This window comes from Thamnophis sirtalis, unplaced genomic scaffold (assembly GCF_051295495.1).
Source record: "Thamnophis sirtalis isolate CommonGarterSnake01/CBP01778 unplaced genomic scaffold, rThaSir2_p1.2 scaffold_6, whole genome shotgun sequence".
NCBI classification, from domain to species: Eukaryota; Metazoa; Chordata; class Lepidosauria; order Squamata; family Natricidae; genus Thamnophis; species Thamnophis sirtalis.
The window spans coordinates 77486829-77506586 of NW_028261386.1; the positions used below are offsets into that span (position 1 = coordinate 77486829).

Genomic DNA, 19758 nt, shown 5'->3' on the forward strand with positions numbered 1-19758 from the left:
ATACGGAGCAACAAAAATTTTCATATAACGCAAAAATAGCATTGTAATTTTTTTATTTCAACATAACTACAATTTACAAATATAAATTGTAACTCTTGCCAAACATCAACATTTTGATCACGTGACCATGAGGATGCTGCAACGGTCGCTAAGTGTGAAAATGGTCGCTAAGTGTGAAAAATTGTCATCAGTCACTTTTTCCAATGCCATTGTAACTTTGGTCACTATACCACCTTTCTTGCCACAGTTCTTAAGTGAATAACTGCAGCTGATAAGTTAGTAACATAAGTGAATCTGGTTTCCCAAATTGCCTTTGTCAAAAGGCAATTAAAATGACCCCAGGACATTGAAACCATCATAAATATGAATCTGTTGCCAAACATCAAAATTTTGATTGCGTGACCATGAGGATACTGCAATGGTCGCTGTGTGAAAATGGTCGTTAAGTGTGAAAAATGGTCATCAGTCACTTTTTTCAATGCCATTGTAACTTTGGTCACTATACCACCTTTCTTGCCACAGTTCTTAAGTGAATAACTGCAGCTGGTATTTTGTACTTTGGATAGAATCTTTTTTTAAATAGTCTAAGGCAATTTAAAAAAAGAATCCACACAGAATAAATTGAAGTAAAACATTTCAAAGTATTGTGCATAGAATTTTTAAAAATGGTTTTGGATAGAATCTTTTTTTAAATAGTTTAAGACAATTTAAAAAAAAATCCACACAGAATAAAACTATTTTAAAAAATCCTATGCACAATAAATAAAATATTATTTTAAAATACATTAAAAAAATAAAAGAAAAAAACCCAACTCACTTACCAGCAGGCAAGTCAATCCAGAATGATGTAGATGTTAATACAAAGAACTGAGCAAATTAAATGATGAAATTAGTCAGGGAAATATTTTTCAAAGAAACTTTGCCACCATTTTTTTCCACACGAGCCGACCTCCAACCTCCGTGCCCCTCCCCTCCAGAAAATCCAGGAAGTAATACTCACGGCTTCTCTAGCCAAGTATTTCCTGGAGTTCTATGGTACTTGGTCATTTTTTCTTATAAAATGAGATAACAGGAGCACGGGGGGGGGTCCATTTTCTTGCTTTAAAGTTTTAATATCTTCAATGAAAGTACTTAGACAGAGAGAGAGGTTAGTTAGACAGGGTGTCTTTTGTCTTGCCCCGGTTAGGATTTCTTAAGCAAATCCACTGGGCTTTCAACATGAAGCCAGAAAATCGTGACTTTTTTAAAATGCCCCGGGACACGGGACAAATTGTTATAAAGCGTGACTGTCCCACTGAAATTGGGACGTCTGGTCACCTTACTCTAGCACCATCCATCCACTACTCTGCAGATACAGTACATGCCTAAAGCAAACACAGTTTACATTGAGGGTATTCTGGGTCAAAAAATATGTCAATTTATACAGAAAAGGAATTTATTCCAGCTTTTATTTATAAACCACACTTGTACATCTGTTTCTCCCAAAGGTTTTTTTTAAAGAGCAATTATACCTTCTTCCTTAAAAATATAAATCACTCAACAGCCATACCACAGCTATTTAGTCATTATATTCAAAGGTCTGCCAGCTCGAGGATTTCATCCAATGGATTCTTAGATCACCCAGTACTCAGAAAAACTGTAGAGCTAGCAAATTAGAAAGCCAACCTAACCACCGTCCAATCGTTTTTGACTCACAGAGACCACCACATTTTCAAAAGCAGAAATATTTGATGTGACAAGTAAACAAAACAGAATGAAGACCTGTGGCGAAAGATCGGAAGATCAGAAATGATGTAGAATATCAGTATTAATGCAACTCAAAGGTGGATTGCTCCTGCTTTTACTACCAGTTTGCTTTGTGCCCGCTGCGTGCACATGCACAATTCAATGTAAATTGTTCTTCACATATGCACAGAACAATTTACTGTGAACTGCGCGTGTGCACGCACTACTAAACAACATGCCAGCAATGGCAGTGGCAACCAGGGAACCGGTTTGGGGATGTGGCCAGCCCTGGGTTGCTGCTGGTTCTGCAACCCAAGCCTAAATTCCACTACCAGTTTGGCCGAAAAGGGAGCAACCCACCTCTGATGCAACCTCTTAAATACAGTGAATACTAAATGCAGTGAATACAGTAGAACAGGCCTACGCAGAATAATTCCACAAGAATAGATGAGGTAATCTGTTTTAAGAAACAGGCTAATCTTGTATATTAAAAAAGCAGTGTTTTATAACTCTCAAATCTCCCCTTGAAGAATCTTGGAAACTTTCATTTTGGAAACTGGTAGCTAAAACCAAACACTAGGGATGGGGAATGCTTATGAAAACCTTCATAAAGGTATCACATATGGAGAACAGCTCATAACAGCTGCTAGAAGTCTAACATCACCATTCACATGATTCCTGCTGCAAATCACCAATGACATATCAGACAAAGAAATATATATTGTCAGGCATTCCCTGAGAATATGATCTTTTTATGATTTTAGCCCTATAGCCAAGAAGGAGCATGCTCTCCGATGCTTGTGGATCTTCTTTATGGAATTGTATCTTCTCCTCCTAGGTGTGTTTCAAGCTCAGAGGCAAGGCCTAGATGCATCTCAGAAGTTCTAGCGCTGAGGGCTATATGAGGAAAAGATGAATTTGGATAGAGAAATACAGAGCCAATTAGGTGTAGCAGTGAAGGTGATCCTAGATCAGTGATGACTAACCTTTTTGTTGTTGTGTGCCGAAAGCATGTGCGTGTGCACAACAGTGCGTGTGCACTACACCCATAATACAATGTGCACATGACACACACATACCTGTGTGCCCTGCCCCCGCGCATGCCCCCCCGCACCCTGTTTGGGCCTAGCAGACCTCCCTGCAACCTCCTGTGACCAAAAATGTCTCCTGCATGCGCAGCAGAGACCCTAAAATCAGCTGGCCAGCAAGAAGTGCACACACATGTACAGTGGAGCTGAGCTAGGGCGACGGCTCGTGTCTCCGCAGAGAAGGATCCACGTGCCACCTGTGGCACGTGTGCCATAGGTTTGCCATCATGGGCTTAGACCATAGAAGGACCACTCTACGTCCTTTCTGGTTTTCTAATTTTTCCCACCCTTTATCGCAGGACAAAATTGTGTTTTGCCCTCTTGTGATATAAAGCATGAAGATGATTCAGAAAATGAAGGTTTACTGAATACCAAAGAAACCAAGCTGATCTATAAGAAAGACCAAATGATGAATAAAAAACATATGGCAAAATGAAATATTACATAGCCAGTTACACGTATAAAAACTAGCAGGAAGAGCAGATACGAAGAAGACCTGGCAATAGCTAAGAGCAGGATAATTGAAGAAAGAGACAGAGGGGCTAATTCTTGCTGCACAAAACTAAACCTTAAGAACAAACGCATAGAAAGCCAGGATTGAGAAGACAGTAACACACAGCAAATGTTGCCTCTGCAAAGAAGCTGAAAATAATAATGATAAATGTTAGGAATATAATCTAACGGTTGGGTTAGCAATATATAAATCATGTAATAATGCTGCACCTGTTTCTTTAAACCATGCTGTAAATGTGATTGATTGCTATTTCCTCAATCAGCCGTAAGATGGAGCCAGAATCACTGTTAGATACTGATCTGATCTGAGGGTTTTGGAAACTGGCTGTTAGAAGTGCCGTATTGTGATCAGCGTGAGCTTTTGTAAGTTTTGCAACTACTAGCAAACTTTGTGTACCAGACTGTTTGTATGATTATGGACTATGTTATTTGGATTATCCCTTAACTGAAAGACATTGATGACTGACTGTCTTAACTGTGTATGACTTGGACTGTTTGATGGACTCTGATACCTTTATTTCCACGAAAGTAAAAGTCTGCAGTGTCTCTGTATGCTGGTTTGTGTGTTCACCAACCCTAAGGTGACCAGATTTTCAGATTGGTAAAGAGGGACACCTTTGACCGGGGGGGGTTGATTAAAAATTTTATACGGAGCAACAAAAATTTTCATACAATGCAAAAATAATATTGTAATCTTTTTTTTATTTCAACATAACTACAATTTACAAATATAAATTGTAACTGTTGCCAAACATCAAAATTTTGATCGCGTGACCATGAGGATGCTGCCACGGTCGCTAAGTGTGAAAATGGTCGCTAAGTGTGAAAATGGTCATCAGTCACTTTTTTCAATGCCATTGTAACTTTGGTCACTATATCACCTTTCTTGCCACAGTTCTTAAGTGAATAAATGCAGCTGAAAAGTTAGTAACATAAGTGAATCTGGTTTCCCCATTTGACTTTGTCAAAAGGTGATTATATGACCCCAGGACACTGAAACCATCATAAATACGAATCTGTTGCCAAACATCAAAATTTTGATCACGTGACCATGAGGATGCTGCAATGGTCACTAAGTGTGAAAATGGTCGCTAAGTGTGAAAACGGTCATCAGTCACTTTTTTCAATGCCATTGTAACTTTGGTCACTATATCACCTTTCTTGCCACAGTTCTTAAGTGAATCTTAAGTGAAGATGTTATATCTTAAGTAAATCTTAAGTCTTAAGATGTTATACAGTAGAACCTCTGGTCACGAACTCTTCTGACCAAAATATTCACATTCTCCCCACTGCTGATTTCCCCTTCTGCACCATTTTTTTTGTAAGCGCCAAATTTCCAAAATTAGGTTTGATTCATGACCAAATCAGTTTGCGACCAATGTTATGGAACGAATTATGGTTGTGACCAGAGGTTCTACCGTATTCATGCCTTTACATACTCTATATCACCTCAAAATGTTGCACAGCCTTCATAAGTTTCTAATACAGATAAAATTAAATACAACATCAAAACCATAAAAAAGTAAAATTAACCTGGCTGGAAAATCCTATGCCTGACTTGCTATTATTACTGACACACTTGCTGCAGTATTTGATGGCTAAAAGAAAAAAAAATGTTAAAGTGTGTAGTATGTTCACTCCCATGTCTTGTCTGCTGGGTTGATTTTGAATTCATTAAAAGAGTTTATTTTACATCAAATCCCTCTCATATTATTCTCCTATGTTCAATAAACCCTAAGAGACAGCATACTATACATGAAATTCCTGTAACTGTATATTTAGTAAATTGTGGAGCTGAGTTTATCCAATTAACTCAGTTTTTGGACTTGAGTAATCGCATACAATAAAGGAAATAAAACTATTTAGAATGAAGTGTAGTTGGCTATTTGTAATTAAGGGTGTCATGCAGAAACAATTATAGTTTTGATCAGGAAAATACCCTTTAAAAACCATTTTGTTCTTTCAGTTTTTTTTAAAATGATTTTTCCATGGCACATCACATATTGTTTTGAATAAAAAAAACCAGCAGCTGCACATTTTTAAAAACCTACATTATTTTAAAATGCATTAAAAAATAAAAGAAAAAAACCCAGCACACTTACCAGCAGACAGAAACTCCAAGTCAATATTTTTCAAAGAAACTTTCCCACCATTTTGGAGTCCTCCAACCTCCATGCCCCTCCCCTCCGGAAAATCCAGGAAGTAACACTGGCGACCTCTCTAGCCATTTCCTGCAGCTCTATGATACTAGATCATTTTTTTCTTATAAAATGATGTAAACGTGACCGGCGCGTGGGGGGGAGGTCCGTTTTGTTGCTTTAACGTTTTAATATCTTCAATGAAAGTACTGAGACAGAGAGAGAGAGGGATTAGACAGGGTGTCTTTTGTCTTGCCCCAGTTAGGATTTCTTAAGCAAATCCACTGGGCTTTCAACATGAAGCCAGAAAATCGGGAGTTTTTTAAAAGGCGGAGGGACACGGGAAAAATTGTTATAGAGCGTCTTGTCACACTGAAATCAGTACGTCTGGTCACCCTAACCAACACCACTCTCACAACGCTACTCTGAACGCACTCGCTCTCCCAACGGGGAGCTTACCTAACAGTAAAGAATCTACAGTAATTAACTGCGGCACAAAGATCATACAAACTGACTATAAACAACAGCATGACAAAGTTGCAACAATGGTCCATTAGAATATCTGCAAGAAATACAATTGCCCTGCAAGAAAGAACTGGGGGACAACAAAATAGATGAAGTAAGAAAAAATGAAGAAGCTAAATGCTTTGGGACTTTAGAATTCAAACAGACAAGCTTCTGCTACACAACACCCCACACTTAACAATTATTGATAAGAAAAATAAAAAAAGTCAGGAGAGTAGACATTGCAATACCTGGAGACAGTAGAAGAGAATAGAAAGAACTGGGGGGGGGGGTGTCATAAAACATAAACAGCTGCAAATAGAAATAGAATGACTGTGGCAAAATAAGCAAAGCTAGTACTAATAACCGGCACCTGAGATGCAATTCCAAAACTTCTGGAGCATCACTTGAACATTATAGGCATTGACAAACCACCATCCATCAATTACAACAGGCAGCTTTATTTGGAAGAGCTTACAACCTGTGACAATACATTTAATATTATTAAGCAACATCTGCCTATCCCAGATCCTTGAGAAAAACTCAATAGATGGACAAAAATGCAAAATCCAGTCCAAAAATCTTGCTGATTGTGTGATCAACTGTAATAATAATGGAAGTGACAGGGCCTGTGGCATTCTTAGTAGGTAATCACCAACTCGTATCAATCAAGTATGAATTAATTCATAAATCAGTGACATCCCATTTCCACCTGTCTGCAATTTTAAATAGCACAAAATTTCACCTCTAACAATACATGTTGGCATGTATTTTTTGCATTCAATGTTTCTTACTATACATGGTTTTGCATCGTATTTTTGAGCCAGTTGTCAACTCCAAAGTCAACAAAGCAGTAAGGAAAGCCATACATATTTGAATCAGTTTATGATTCAAAGAATAATTATATTCCTTTTGTCACAGTAATTCAAATTAGGTTTAAAAATGGGTGAAATTAATTTCTTCCCTGTTATTAGTTACTAGGCCCAAAGTTGGTAGTATAATAGATCTTTCAGTCCATGAATTAATTACATTTATGCTATCTATCTTTTTTCCTTCTTCATGTCAGTCTTCAGTTCTGGCAACTGCCTGGCTAAAGTTCTGAGATTTTTTTAGGGGAGATTAACTCTAATCCTCCCCATCCAAACCTATATCATGACTCATTCCTTGCAACGTTTTGGAATGGGATCACCACTGTACTAAAATATGAAAGATTTCTTTTTCATTTTTCAGTGAAACAGGGAAAAAGAAAAAAAGCTGGATACAAAGAAATAAAGGTGAACAAAGAACACATCCAACACACTTTTATTCATCTAGCAAAAACAGAAATTCTACATGTCTGTGTCTGGTAGCTTTTTATTCTGAATGAAGGATATATATCCACAGGTTTTCTAGTTAGTACAACTCACAATACAGGGTTGCTGTTGTGGAGGGAAAGAAGAGGCATAATCAGAGATGGGATTCAATTTTTTTACTACCGGTTCTGTGGGTGTGGCTTGGTGGGAGTGACATTGCTTGGTGGGTGTGGCTTCGTGGGCATGGCAGGGGAAGGATACTGTAAAATCTCCATTTCCTCCCAATCAGCTGAGTCTCGGGAGGCAGGGAGAAGATGGGAGCGGGGCCAGTCAGAGATGGTATTTACTGGTTCTACTTGAAATTTCCACTACCAGTTCTCCACCTGCTGAATACCACCTCTGGGCATAATATTGTGTGTTAAGTAATGCACATTCCAGTGTGTTGAGCGTAATTAATTATTAGACATTCTCCTTCAAGTCCTTTTAGAAGAAAATCAACATTGTTCCCTAAGACTTTACCCAAAACAATTAATGGACAAAGTCTAACTTTAGACCTCAAAACAAGGGCAAACTAACATCAGAGCATTTCATCCATTAAGGATGTTCCATTGCAGATTTTACAGAAGCCTCATTACCATGTTGGGCTATGATGATAAGACCTGACTGCCAAACATTCTTCCACTTTGTGTTGCAAGAGGGCATTTTTTTTTGCCCACCTAAGAAAGATTCATGTTTATAAAAAGGTTTTCCACTCCATCTCTACCGTGCAAGTTGAAATTTCCACTGGTTCTTGCCAACATTCTCTCAGTAACCTGAGAAAATGTCAAGGAACACATAATCAAGCTTTAACATGCACTTGATGAAGAAATCTAACATTTTTCTTAATTGTGTCTTTAACAATAAACACAACCAATAAATCAATAGATGCAGTATATTTCTAGGGATTAGAAAGCATCCTCCTTTGCCAAATTCCAAACTATATAATAGCAAAACAGGAAAATTATAAAAAAACATTTTTATCTTTGTAAAATGTAAGTTGAGGTGAATTTTGTTCCTTTCTGTATTGCTATTTACAGCAGCCACAACACCATCCGTTTTACAGAGATAATTTTGAAGGTTGTTTCCTTAAAGCCAAGTTTTAGTTTAAAAAAAAACTGAAGTTATTTTCACAAAGAATGTTAATGCATTTGGGTGCATGTTTTACCCAATAATGCATTTATATGTGACCGTATTTAAGAATTTTAAAGATGCACCCTATTAAATACTTCATTCAATATTTTATGTATTTATTTACATTTAATTATTTATTTATTTATAAAATTGAGGCTTCTGAAAACTATTTTTCACAAAGCAAGACTTCTTTGGTGTCTTCGAAAGATAACTAATATTTTGTGTTATACATTTTCAAGACAAACATAAATTTCTTAGATAAAATGTTTTAAGAAAATGACAGATATTGTCCACTGAACTTAAGGTTATATTCCACAGTTTTTCATAACAAGAAAGAAAAACTGGATTATTTTTTTTTGAAGGAGAGGAGAAATAAATACACAGTGATTTTGATTGATTGATTATGTGCCATTGTTTTCAACTCCTCACAGCCACATGGATACATTTCCTTCCTGAGAATCTTCCTCTAACCTTAGTCTTTCAAGTCTTCAACAATACACTCATCACCACTGTCATTGGGTCTATCCGCCTTGTGGTTGGACATCCTCTTCTCTCTCCTTCCATCTTTTACAAAAAAAAATTGAACCTTCTCCAGAGAAGTAGCTCTTCACATAATGTGGTCAACCTGGATAATTTGAGCCTGGTCATTTGTGAAGTGAAAACTCTAGGGAGACTTAGTGAGACATTTGCATAATTGGGACTTTTAAAGAGGTACAAGACCTGCCTCAGACAGAAGCCTCAGGTTACCCATTGTTAAGGACAGAATCATAGAACTGCACAATGTAATTTAATTTTCTAGTTCAATCTCTTGGAGATTTTCTTGCCCAGCGGAAACCAGACCACCTACATTAACTATGTTCACTGAAGGAGAGCCCATCACCTTGCAAGTTACCCTTCCTTTGAATCATGCTTGACTTTATATCATTGCCTCAATCAAACTTATATTCCCAATATTTCCAACCAAACATTATCCTAGTCCAGGGGTCAGCACCGGGAGCCACAAAGATCCTAACAGGAAGCCCCCTGTTCAATTCTGGAGCTGACTGAAAGTTCAGTTCCCCCACCATAGAGTCTCCTCCTAGCGCAGCGTACTTTTTCCTCTACCTGTCATAACTGAAAGCCCTATCAATTGTGGAGACAACTGGAAAACCCTTCCCTTGCCATAGAGTCTTCTCCTGGCACACTGTGCTTCTCTCCCCCCCACCACCGGAAGCTCCTCTCAAAATTGTGGCGCTGACCGGTGACAGAGCCGCAGCAGAGGGAGGAAAGAGCCACATGCGGCTCCAGAGCCGCAATTTGCTGACCCCTGCCCTAGTCTGATTCTGCTTAGCTTTTGATTAGACCAGGCTGGCTTTACGCCACCACCTAATCTGGGATCAGTCTAAAGTTCATTGCCATCAGCAAAGTCATGTTTGAAACAAAGATGTCGGTTAGGATTTTAAATACCCATCAAAATGAATTTTGAAAATATTTATCTATTTAAAAAACCTAAATTATTTCCAAATTTCAAATAGCTTCTCCATGTGCCCAGCTTTGATGTCAAGGCTTTTACGTGCTGTACAGCTAATGAAAAAAACCATGATGTGGTTGGAAAAAGGACAGTGGTGTTACTACTTTCTCTCCTATCTTTTTTTTTAAAGCATGAAAATAAATAAAGAATGTACATTATAGACGAGAAGCACTTCAGTTTCAGAACACTATTTGGAAAAAGATGAATCTAAAGCTGGTTATAGGAGTCTTTGTTTGCTCTATATTATAGTCAATAAACTCCAAGGTCATGGAAATTGCAATATAGGACATGAATGGAGTATAGAAATAAAGTAAATAGTAGCAGAAGCAGAAAATTTCCATTTTCCATAATAAAAATCCAATGTAACTTTAAGACCCTTTCAATATTCTGCTCCTGGCTTCAGTAACAACATTGTTTGGCAAACCTATCCAAAATTTCTGTTGTTTTCCTTTTCTTTTCACAAAGTCTTAGTAAACCCATTCACTAAGATTAGTAGTTCATTGTTTCAATCAAAAATCTCTTTTCTTGTTCCCCTCTTCAAGCTCTTGAATGGTTCTTATTCAAAGATTGCCCAACCATGCATCCTTCCAAATTCTAGTGAAGGTTCAGAAGTAGGATTTGAGCTGATTGGCAGAAATGCTGCTCCATTTTGGACAGATTTGGAAGGTTCCTGAATGAAGTCACTCCAAAAGATGACCTTTTCTGATCTTTACTATGTAATTTTTCATAGGACAGTTTGTTAAATTTAACAGATTTTGCTAGGATTTGCCTTCTTAAAGTCTTGCAAAGAGCACAAGGATTAAAGCATGCAATTATGTAATAAAGGTAAAGGTTCCCCTCGCACATATGTACTAGCCGTTCCTGATTCTAGGGGGCAGTGCTCATCTCCATTTCAAAGCCGAAGAGCCAGCGCTTCCTGACTAAACGCCAAAGAAGCATGGAACACTGATCCAAAGATGACCCCTATTTTTCTACTTGCATTTTTACATGCTTTCAAGCTGCTAGGTTGGGACAAGTAACAGGAGCTCACTCTGTTAAATGGTGCTAGGGATTCAAACCGCTGAACTGCCGACCTTCTGATAGACAAGCTCAGCGTCTTAGCCACTGAGCCACCACATCCAACATATGTGTGCGGGGAACCTTTACCTAATTATGTAATATTGTCTGGAAAGCCAAGTTAAGCAGCATTAAGACACCAGGCTAGAAATCAGAAGACTGTGAGTTCTAGTCCCACCTTAAGCACAAAACCAGCTGGATGACCTGGACGTAGTCATTCTCTCTTAGCCTTAGAAAGGATGCAAGAGCAAACTATTTCCAAAATCTTGCCAAGAAAATTGCAAGCACTAGTCTAGCCAGTTGCCAAAAGCCAATATCAAAGTCACTCTCTTGCAGGAGTTTCTTCTCCTTTCTTCCTCTTTTTCTGAGTTTAGCCATCTCTTAAAACAAGCAGAGTGAAAGATACAGCGGTGATACAGAGCGAATCCATAGCTCTCTACCTATCCCCTACTGCTCCCTTGTGGTCACTGGGTCATGAAGTGCTGAACAGTCTGTGCCACTGGAATTGGGCCTCTACTAGAATGGACATGATTCGGAGTCATAATCTTATTTTATGTTGCTTTTCCCTGATTTTCTCAGTATGGCTTACAGTTCTTGGATTTCCTGATCCTTCTTAGCTTTCCAAGATCAAACAAGATAGGCCAGGGTAGCAGAGGTGGTATTCAGCAGGTTCTGACCAGTACTGGTAGCGGAAATTTACAGTAGTTCGGAAAACTGGTAAATACCACTTCCGACTGGTCCCACCCCTATCTATTCTCTGCCTTCCGAATCCCAGCTGATCGGGAGGGAATGGAGATTTTACAGTATCCTTCCCCTGCCATCCCCACCAAGTCATGCCATGCCATGCCGCACCCACCAAGCCAGGCCCACAGAACCAGTAGTAAAAAAAAAATTGAATCCCACCACTGCAGGGAAGTGTTTTTCACACTTGGAACTTTAAGATGAGTATCCCAAAGGTGCTTTTTCAAGAGGCAACTGGACTTCCTGGTGTCTCTTTGAAGATGTTTCACTTTCCATCCAAGGAGCTTCTTCAGCTCTGGATGTGAAGCAAAACATTTTCAAAGCAAAACCAGAAAGTCCAGTTGCCTCTTGAAAAAGCACCTTTGGGACAATCATGACCTGGATGTCTGGGAATCTCCATAGACATTTAAGAAGAGTATATTTTTCAACTCAGAATATTTCCCAGCCAGCATAAAGTCCACGCCTCTTAAAGTGGCCCAAGTTTGAGAAACACTGGATTGGGGCTGCCACTAATAAAAGGACATTCCAATAGTCAAGATGTTTAATTTTTCCTTTTTTTAGAAACAGTAATTGCAACAATAATAATAATTGCAATAGTTATGGAAACTGCTATGGAAGGAATGTTATTAGAAAATTCTCTTTTCCCTACATGTCAATGCATGCCAGCATTTGGAACTTTTGCACCATCCAAAAATAAAGTATGCTGTATCTTTTCCCTTGAAAATTATTTCATTCATAAATTTTAATAGGGCAATTATTCACCAAAGGAATGTTTCATTACAATAGTTGGCAAAACTTTCACATTTGGGGGGAAGAAAGAAAATAGACATTTTTTAAAAGAAAAAATGGCCAAGGATTTAATCCCTTTCTCAAAACTACAGGGAGTTCTTGAATTTTGACCACAATTGAGACTGCAATTGTGGTCACAAGTTGTGACCATCACTAAATGGGTCATTACATGGCCAAGGCCAATTTTGTGACCCTTTTGCAGTGGTTGTTAAGTGAGCCCATTGTAAACACTGATTTTTGGCAAACACATTATAAATCATGGTCACACGACCACAGGATGCCATCAGTGGCCATACATGCAGACCAGTCGCCAAGCACATAAAATGTGGTCATGTGACCAGAACTTTGAATCTGGGCTTATAAATACCTTTATTTGGGGGCAGGGGGTGGCTGTCATAACTTTGAACAGTCTCTGAGCAACCTGAGTCGTAAGTTGAGGACGACCTGTATTTCATTCATTAACATTTCCTTCAAGCACATCAAGGACAGATATTCAATAAGGGATGTTTCTCAACCTAGGTAAAAGTCTGTAGAGATTCTCAGTCATCCAGGTCATGGTTGTCCCAAAGGTGCTTTTTCAGGAGGCAACTTTTTTTAATCTTTGAAGATGCCTCACTTCTCATCCAAGAAGCTTCTTCAGCTCTGACAGGATAGTGGGGAATGGAAGGATTTATACATCTTGCAGACAGTTGGTCATTTACATCCTTTTAGAGGGTCGTTGAAGTGCTTGGAGGTTTACCTGTGTCCTCAGGGTTACCTGAGTGGTGCTCCTGGTTTCCTGTAGTGTGCAATTTTTCCTCTGGATATCCATTCCTACTCCCACACCATTCAAAGGGTGTTCAGATTACCAGTTGCCTGCAAGGAATATAAATCCTTCTATTCTCCACTATCCAGTCAGAGCTGAAGAAGCTTTTTGGATGAGAAGTGAAACATCTTCAAAGAGAAACCAAGAAAGTCCAGTTGCCTCTTGAAAAAACACCTTGGATCAACCTGGGTAACTTTAAGATCTATGGACTTCAGCTCTCAGAATCCCCACATTTCTTGGGGAATTTGGGGAGCTGAAATCTCCACTGGTCGGTTGCAACTTTCCTCACCATCTTAAAATTGCCGAGGTTGAGCAATGCTGGTCTACTGTAGCTTTCCTCACCAGCTGCCTTCCAGAGATGCATTTCTTAATCTCATATTGGGAATGATGCTTAGCCAGGCTAACTGGGAATGATGATCTGTAAGATCTGTGAAAAATGAAAGGGTGCAGCTCTGCAGGAAACTGGCAGAACCAACTGAAGTTACAAATTTACTGACGCAGAGCTCAGCAAGAGCATATTTTTGGTCACCTCTCCCATGCATATCGGTATGCCCTCCGTTGCCTATGTGCGACATCTGGAGGTGGGAGAAGGGGGGGAGTTACTTCCAGAGTTATTGTTACTTGCAAAGTCATGTCCGACCCATCATGACCTTATGGACAACATTCCTCCATGCCTTCCTATCCTCTACCATCCTCTGGAGTCCATTTAAGCTCATGCCTACTGCTTCAGTGACTCCATCCAGCCACCTCATTCTCTGCCATCCCTTTCTTCTTTTGCCATCAATCTTTCCCAGCATTAGGCTCTTCTCCAATGAGTCCTTCCTTCTCATTAGGTGGCCAAAGTATTTAGGTTTCATCTTCAGGATTTGGCCTTCTAAAGAGGAGTCATGGTTGACCTCCTCTAGGACTGACCGGTTTGATTGCCTTGCAGTCCAAGGGACTCACAGGAGTCTCCTCCAGCACCATACTTCAAGGGCCTCAATTCTTTGGTGCTCTGCCTTCCTTATGGTCCAAATTTCACAGCCATACATTGCAACTGGGAAAACCATAGCCTTGACTATACACACTTTTGTTGGCAGGGTGATATCTCTGCTTTTTAATATGCTGTCTAGATTTGCCATAGCTTTAGATATTTCCAGAGTGGAGTATCTAAAGCTGTGCTTCTACCATCTAATTTGCAGGTGGTTGATGAGGTAGAGAGGATGGGATGTGGGCATAGTCCTTTGAAAACAGCTAGTAGGCACAGTAGGGACTGTGTGGGTTTGCCTTAACGGAATTTAATTCTGAGTGGACAAGTAGAGGTAGTCCTCAGTTTACAACCGCAATTGAGCCCAACATTTATGTAGCTGAACAAAACATTCGTTAAGTGAATTTTGCCTCATTTGATGACTTTTCTTGCCACCCTTGTTAACCGAATCATTGCATTGGTTAAGGTAGTAACACGGTTGTTAAGTGAATCCAGATGCCCCATTGACTTTGCTGGTCGGGAGACAGCAAAAGCTGAACACGGGACCCCAGGGCACTGCGGCCATCCTAAATACGAACCAGTTGCCAAACATCTGAATTTTGACCACATGACCGTAGGGATGCTGCAACGGTCATAAGTGTGAAAAACGGTCACAAGTCACTTTTTCAGTGCTGTTGTAACTTTGAACAGTCACTAAATGAACTGTTGCAAGTTGAAAACTACCTGTATAAGATTGCACTGTTATCCTGCAGACTGTAGACTGGCCTTACAGATGTGCTGGGCTATCATTCTCATCATTCCTGCTTAGCACGTCCAAGCATTGTTCTAAATATGAGATTAAGAATTGCACCTCTGGAAGGCAGCTGGCGAGGAAAGGTGAGGCCAAGACAGGCTGCTCAGGTGAAAAATGTCACAGTAAACATAAGAAATCATCATTCGAGCGGATGTCCTTTAACTAAATTCCAGATTTCTGAAATTCTAGAATTCTTTCCAAGGAGGTACAGGTATTCCTGACTTACAACAATTCATTTACTGTATTTTCCGGAGTATAAGATGCACTGGAGTATAAGACACACCAAGATTTTCAAGAGGCAAATTAAAAAAAAGTTTTTGTGCTCTGCAGACCTCCCAAAAATGGTCTGTTTTTCGTGAAAACAGGCCTGTTTTTTTGTCAAAAAAAGTGCATGAATAGCCTTTAGGAGGCTTATAGAGTGCTCCTGGAGGCTGGGCCCCCTAAAACAAGCCCCATTTTTCACTCATTCCTGCCATCCACAGCCCCCAGGAGCACTCTGGAAACCTCCTAAAGGCTATGCACGGCCATTTTGGTGAAGGGGGAGGGGTTTGGGGAGGCCAAAGATGCTGTATTCAATGTATAAGACGCACCCAGATTTTCACCCTTTTTTGAGGGAAAAAGGTGCGCCTTATACTCCCAAAATATGGTAGTTACTGTTCAAAGTTACAACAACATTGAAAATAGTGACTTAGGATCGTTTTTCACACTTATGACCATTGCAGCATCCCAATGGTAAGGTGATTTATATTCATTTGCTTGACAGCTGACTCCTATTTATGACAGTTGCAATGTTCAGGAGTCACTTTGTGACTGGGTAGGCGTGGCCAGCTCGACATCACTCGTGTCGGGGTCCCCTGTAGTGGCCGGGTTTTTTGGCTGTGACAGCCTCCTGCAATCCTCTGCCGGTGAAAACAGAGGTCAGGAGGGCCGCACATGGTCCTCCCCAGCTCCATTTTCACTGGCAGAGGCACCGTGGGCCAGTCCTTCGCTGTTTCCAGGGCAGCCCCATGGGCCAGATCTAACCACCTCACAGGCTGGAGCCAGCCCGTGGGCCTTTACTTTGACACCGCTGACCTATAAAAAGTTCATTTGGAATTGATTTGGAACTGAACAGAATAGAGCCAGCAATTATTTTATCCTTCAATATCTTGTGACTGTTTCCATATAACAGCAAAGACCAAAACAGAAAAAATTCCCTGCTCATCCAATGGGTTTTGTCCACATTATTCTCTGATCTGTGCATCCAATTGTTGCAACTAGGTTAACGGAGCAAAGCTGAGGTTCAGCACGAGACTTTGGACAAAGGCCAAACATATACAGATCGAAGAATAATGTGAAGAAATATATATATGCTTGGAGAATCAATAAATGCCCTCTGAGTGAGTTGCAGGTGCTTTAACTGGAGAGTCTCTGGACAGGACATTCCATGTTACGTTAGGGTATTCCAGCAGCCACTCCCTGAAAGCCAACGTCCTGCAATGTTTTTTCCCCCCCAAAAGAAACAGAAAATCTGGAAAAAATGCAGTGGGAACTCTTCAGGAGTTGCCACACCTACCTTTATGATCTAAGGCATTTTGCTGGAAACAACCACAGTTGTATTGACACAATTTATACCTGATGAAAGATACTTCACGGTGCATTTTTTTAACTGCCATGAAATAGCTGATATTCAAAACCTGGGAGAGGGGAAACCTCTAAGTAAGGCCCATTTGTTTTTGTTTCAGCTTTCCAGCCTGACATCATGAACTTACTGTATTTTCTCAAGTTTATGTTTTCTTGATTCTAAAGGGATTTGCTTCCAAGCACTCTGCCTTGCTTAGGATTTAGCCCCTACCTTAACAATCCTATCATATTGTGGCAACGAACTGGCCCTGTGGGCAAATATGCAGTAGTAATTCTTCTACTTTACTCCCAGCTCAACTTGTATGGGCATATTACTTACCTTTCTTCCCTCCCTGCAAGAGAAAAGTACATGCCTTTTTTAACTACACAGATCAAAAGGACCAAAAATAAAAGCAAAAAAAGAATGGGAGGTGGGGAACATTCTTTTCTTATGCATAAAACTTTATTTTTTAAAAAAAACTAGCAAGAACTAATATTTAAAATACAGAAAAAAGAGAGAAAATGAAAGAAAAAGACAAAGTTAAAAGGAGAAGGAAGGAAGGAAGGAAGGAAGGAAGGAAGGAAGGAAGGAAGGAAGGAAGGAAGGAAGGAAGGAAGGAAAAATAGGATTTTGATTTTCTTTACAACAGTTATAAATTAACTTCTTACTCATATGACTTTTTCTACTATCTATTTTTTTTCTAGTCATTAAAACCATATGACACAATTTCATTCCCTCCTCCCTGTTTCACACACACTGTAGGGGTTTCCAGTAAGCATTAAACTTAGGTAATGTCTTTTCTCTGATCAGAGTTGTCAATCTGGCCATCTCAGCAAGTTCCAACATCTTCACTATCCATTCCTCCATCGTGTGTAGGATTGAATCTTATCTCCTTTATGCTTACAATAGTCTTGTTGCAGGAGTCAAATATAAAAATGAAGTTCCGTGACTTTTCCCTAATTGGTTGATCAATCAATCCCAAAAGAAAAGCCTCTAGTTTCAGTTGTATATACCTCTTTAAAAAATCTTCTGAATTAATGTCAGTAATTGAACCCAAAACTTTCTAGCTCTTTAGCACATCCACCAAGCATGATAAAAGACCTTTTTTGCTGGTTACACTTCCAATACAACTTTGAAGTATCTTTACAGATTCTAGACAATTTTTTTCCAATGGCATAGATCAATGATACATGACTTTATTTTTAAAAAAATGGATGTGGGGAACATTTTGAGCAGGGGAAAACAATCCAGACCCTGGAAATTCTCTCCAACAGCATGCGTGGCAAGTTCTCCCTCAGTCATTCCTCACTGTTTCATTATTATTATTATTTTTTCCCTCCGATCGGAATCTTATTTCCGATCACTCTTCTGGAGTTAGCCTAGGCAATAGTTACCGCAAATCTGCCCTGCAGCATTCGGTGAGGAATGCTATCCCTGAATGGCAATCTTTGCACTGTAAACAGCTCAGCAGCTTTCTTCAGTTCTTTGGAACAGTTTGTATTTTGTGTTTGCTTTTACACTTAAGAACAACTGGGTCAGGTTTCCCATCTCTGTGGGACTGCACAGCCAAAACAGACGTGGAAGGATTACAGAGGTGGAGATCTGAGCTTTGGAGAAGTGAGAATGTGTATGTGTGTGGTGTGGTGTGGTGTGGTGTGGTGTGGTGTGGTGTGGTGTGTGTGTGTGTGTGTGTGTGTGTGTGAGAGAGAGAGAGAGAGAGAGAGAGAGAGAGAGAGAGAGAGAGAGAGAAGCTGTGGTCCCATATACACAAATAAACATTTGCTCCATTGCATTGCTAAGTTTTCTTAAAGAAAAGAAAAACTTTTGTGGAGAGCCATGCTCTATCAATCCACTTTTAAAAGAAAAAAGAAGACAATGCTGCCCAATCACTTTTGCCTGTTCATTCTATGGGATGCAAAAAGAAAAAGAAAGAAAAAGTCCAGGCTAGCAGAATTTTGCCCCGCCAGAAAGCCGAATTGGCTGACAGACCCCAAAGCAGGTGGAGAGAAGAGCTATACGGGGCAAGAGAGGGGGATAAGAATTGGGAAGCGCGACATTTCTCACGCAAGGTATTCCTACGGTGGAAGTGGCTGGCGTTGCGACTGTCTGAAGTGCCGACCCTCCAGATACACGCGCGTCCTCCTTGGCCAACAAAGCCAACTGGGGAGCATTGGAGGTGTAGTCCCACGCATCCTGGGGTGCCATGCTGAGGAATGTAACCGGGGGTGTGGAGAAACGTCCCAACCCCTTCTGCAAACTACCCCAAGGGGCTCCCAAGTTCCCTCCCTCTCCATAAGTGCGCCCGCGGGCACGCCGTCGAGAGAAACGAACCGGGGACTGTACCTGGGGAGGCAGAGTGGAGCAAGGCGACGAGGAGCACCAGAAGCGTCCCGACGGTGAGCAAGAAGGTTCGCGAAGCCGAAGCAGCCATGGAGCCGGTGGGCACAAGGGACCAAAGGGGCGCCTTGAAAGCTGCCAAAGGGAAGGTAGGAAGCGGTGTCCGCAGAAGGTGGCTGGGAGTTGACGACGGCGGGCCGGTGCAGAGACCGCGCTCTTCCTCCGCGCTTCCCCTCTGGTTCCCACTAGCAGAGATCAGCCTCGCCTCCGTTGCCGTCTTTGCTCGCCCCTTCTATTCATCGCTGTCCCCGCTTCTCTCCGCGGGGCTGCCTCGCCGGCCTCCTGTCTCCTCCTGCTGGCCGGTGGCACCATTGCAGTCTCCGCGATTCGAAGTAAAGTAAACGAAACAGACGCTTCGATCGGGTTGCGTTGGGGACAGAATCGGACGGAGATCGATCTGTGAGGTGATCACTGGGAATCTCCATCACAAAATCAACCAGGGACCAGCCGTCCAAAACAATGGCTCTGCTAGGCGAGGAGGTTTGCTTGCTTGTCAATTGAGACGGCAGGCGAGGAAAGTAATAGGTCTGAAGGCAAAGTTTTAAAAAATGTGAAAGACAAAGTACACCAAGGGACATTATGGTCCCTTTTCCTGTTCTGTTTTCGGAATTCATTTCATTGCATTTTTATTGCTTCTCTTTTAAAGGACGACATACAGGCCCCAAAC

At 40.6% G+C, this 19758-nt stretch overlaps 1 protein-coding gene across 2 annotated transcripts in view; it reads right to left on the bottom strand.

The window, feature by feature from the left end:
* Window positions 1-19318, bottom strand: part of FNDC1 (fibronectin type III domain containing 1) — an 89958-nt gene extending 70640 nt beyond the window's left edge. For both annotated transcript variants that reach the window (XM_087718229.1, XM_087718228.1), the window contains exon 1: window positions 19038-19318. In XM_087718229.1, the coding sequence (XP_087574355.1) occupies window positions 19038-19125 (88 nt within the window). In that variant the 5' untranslated portion in view covers window positions 19126-19318. The remainder of the gene's footprint in view (window positions 1-19037) is intronic.
* Between the last annotated feature and the right edge of the window lie 440 nt (window positions 19319-19758).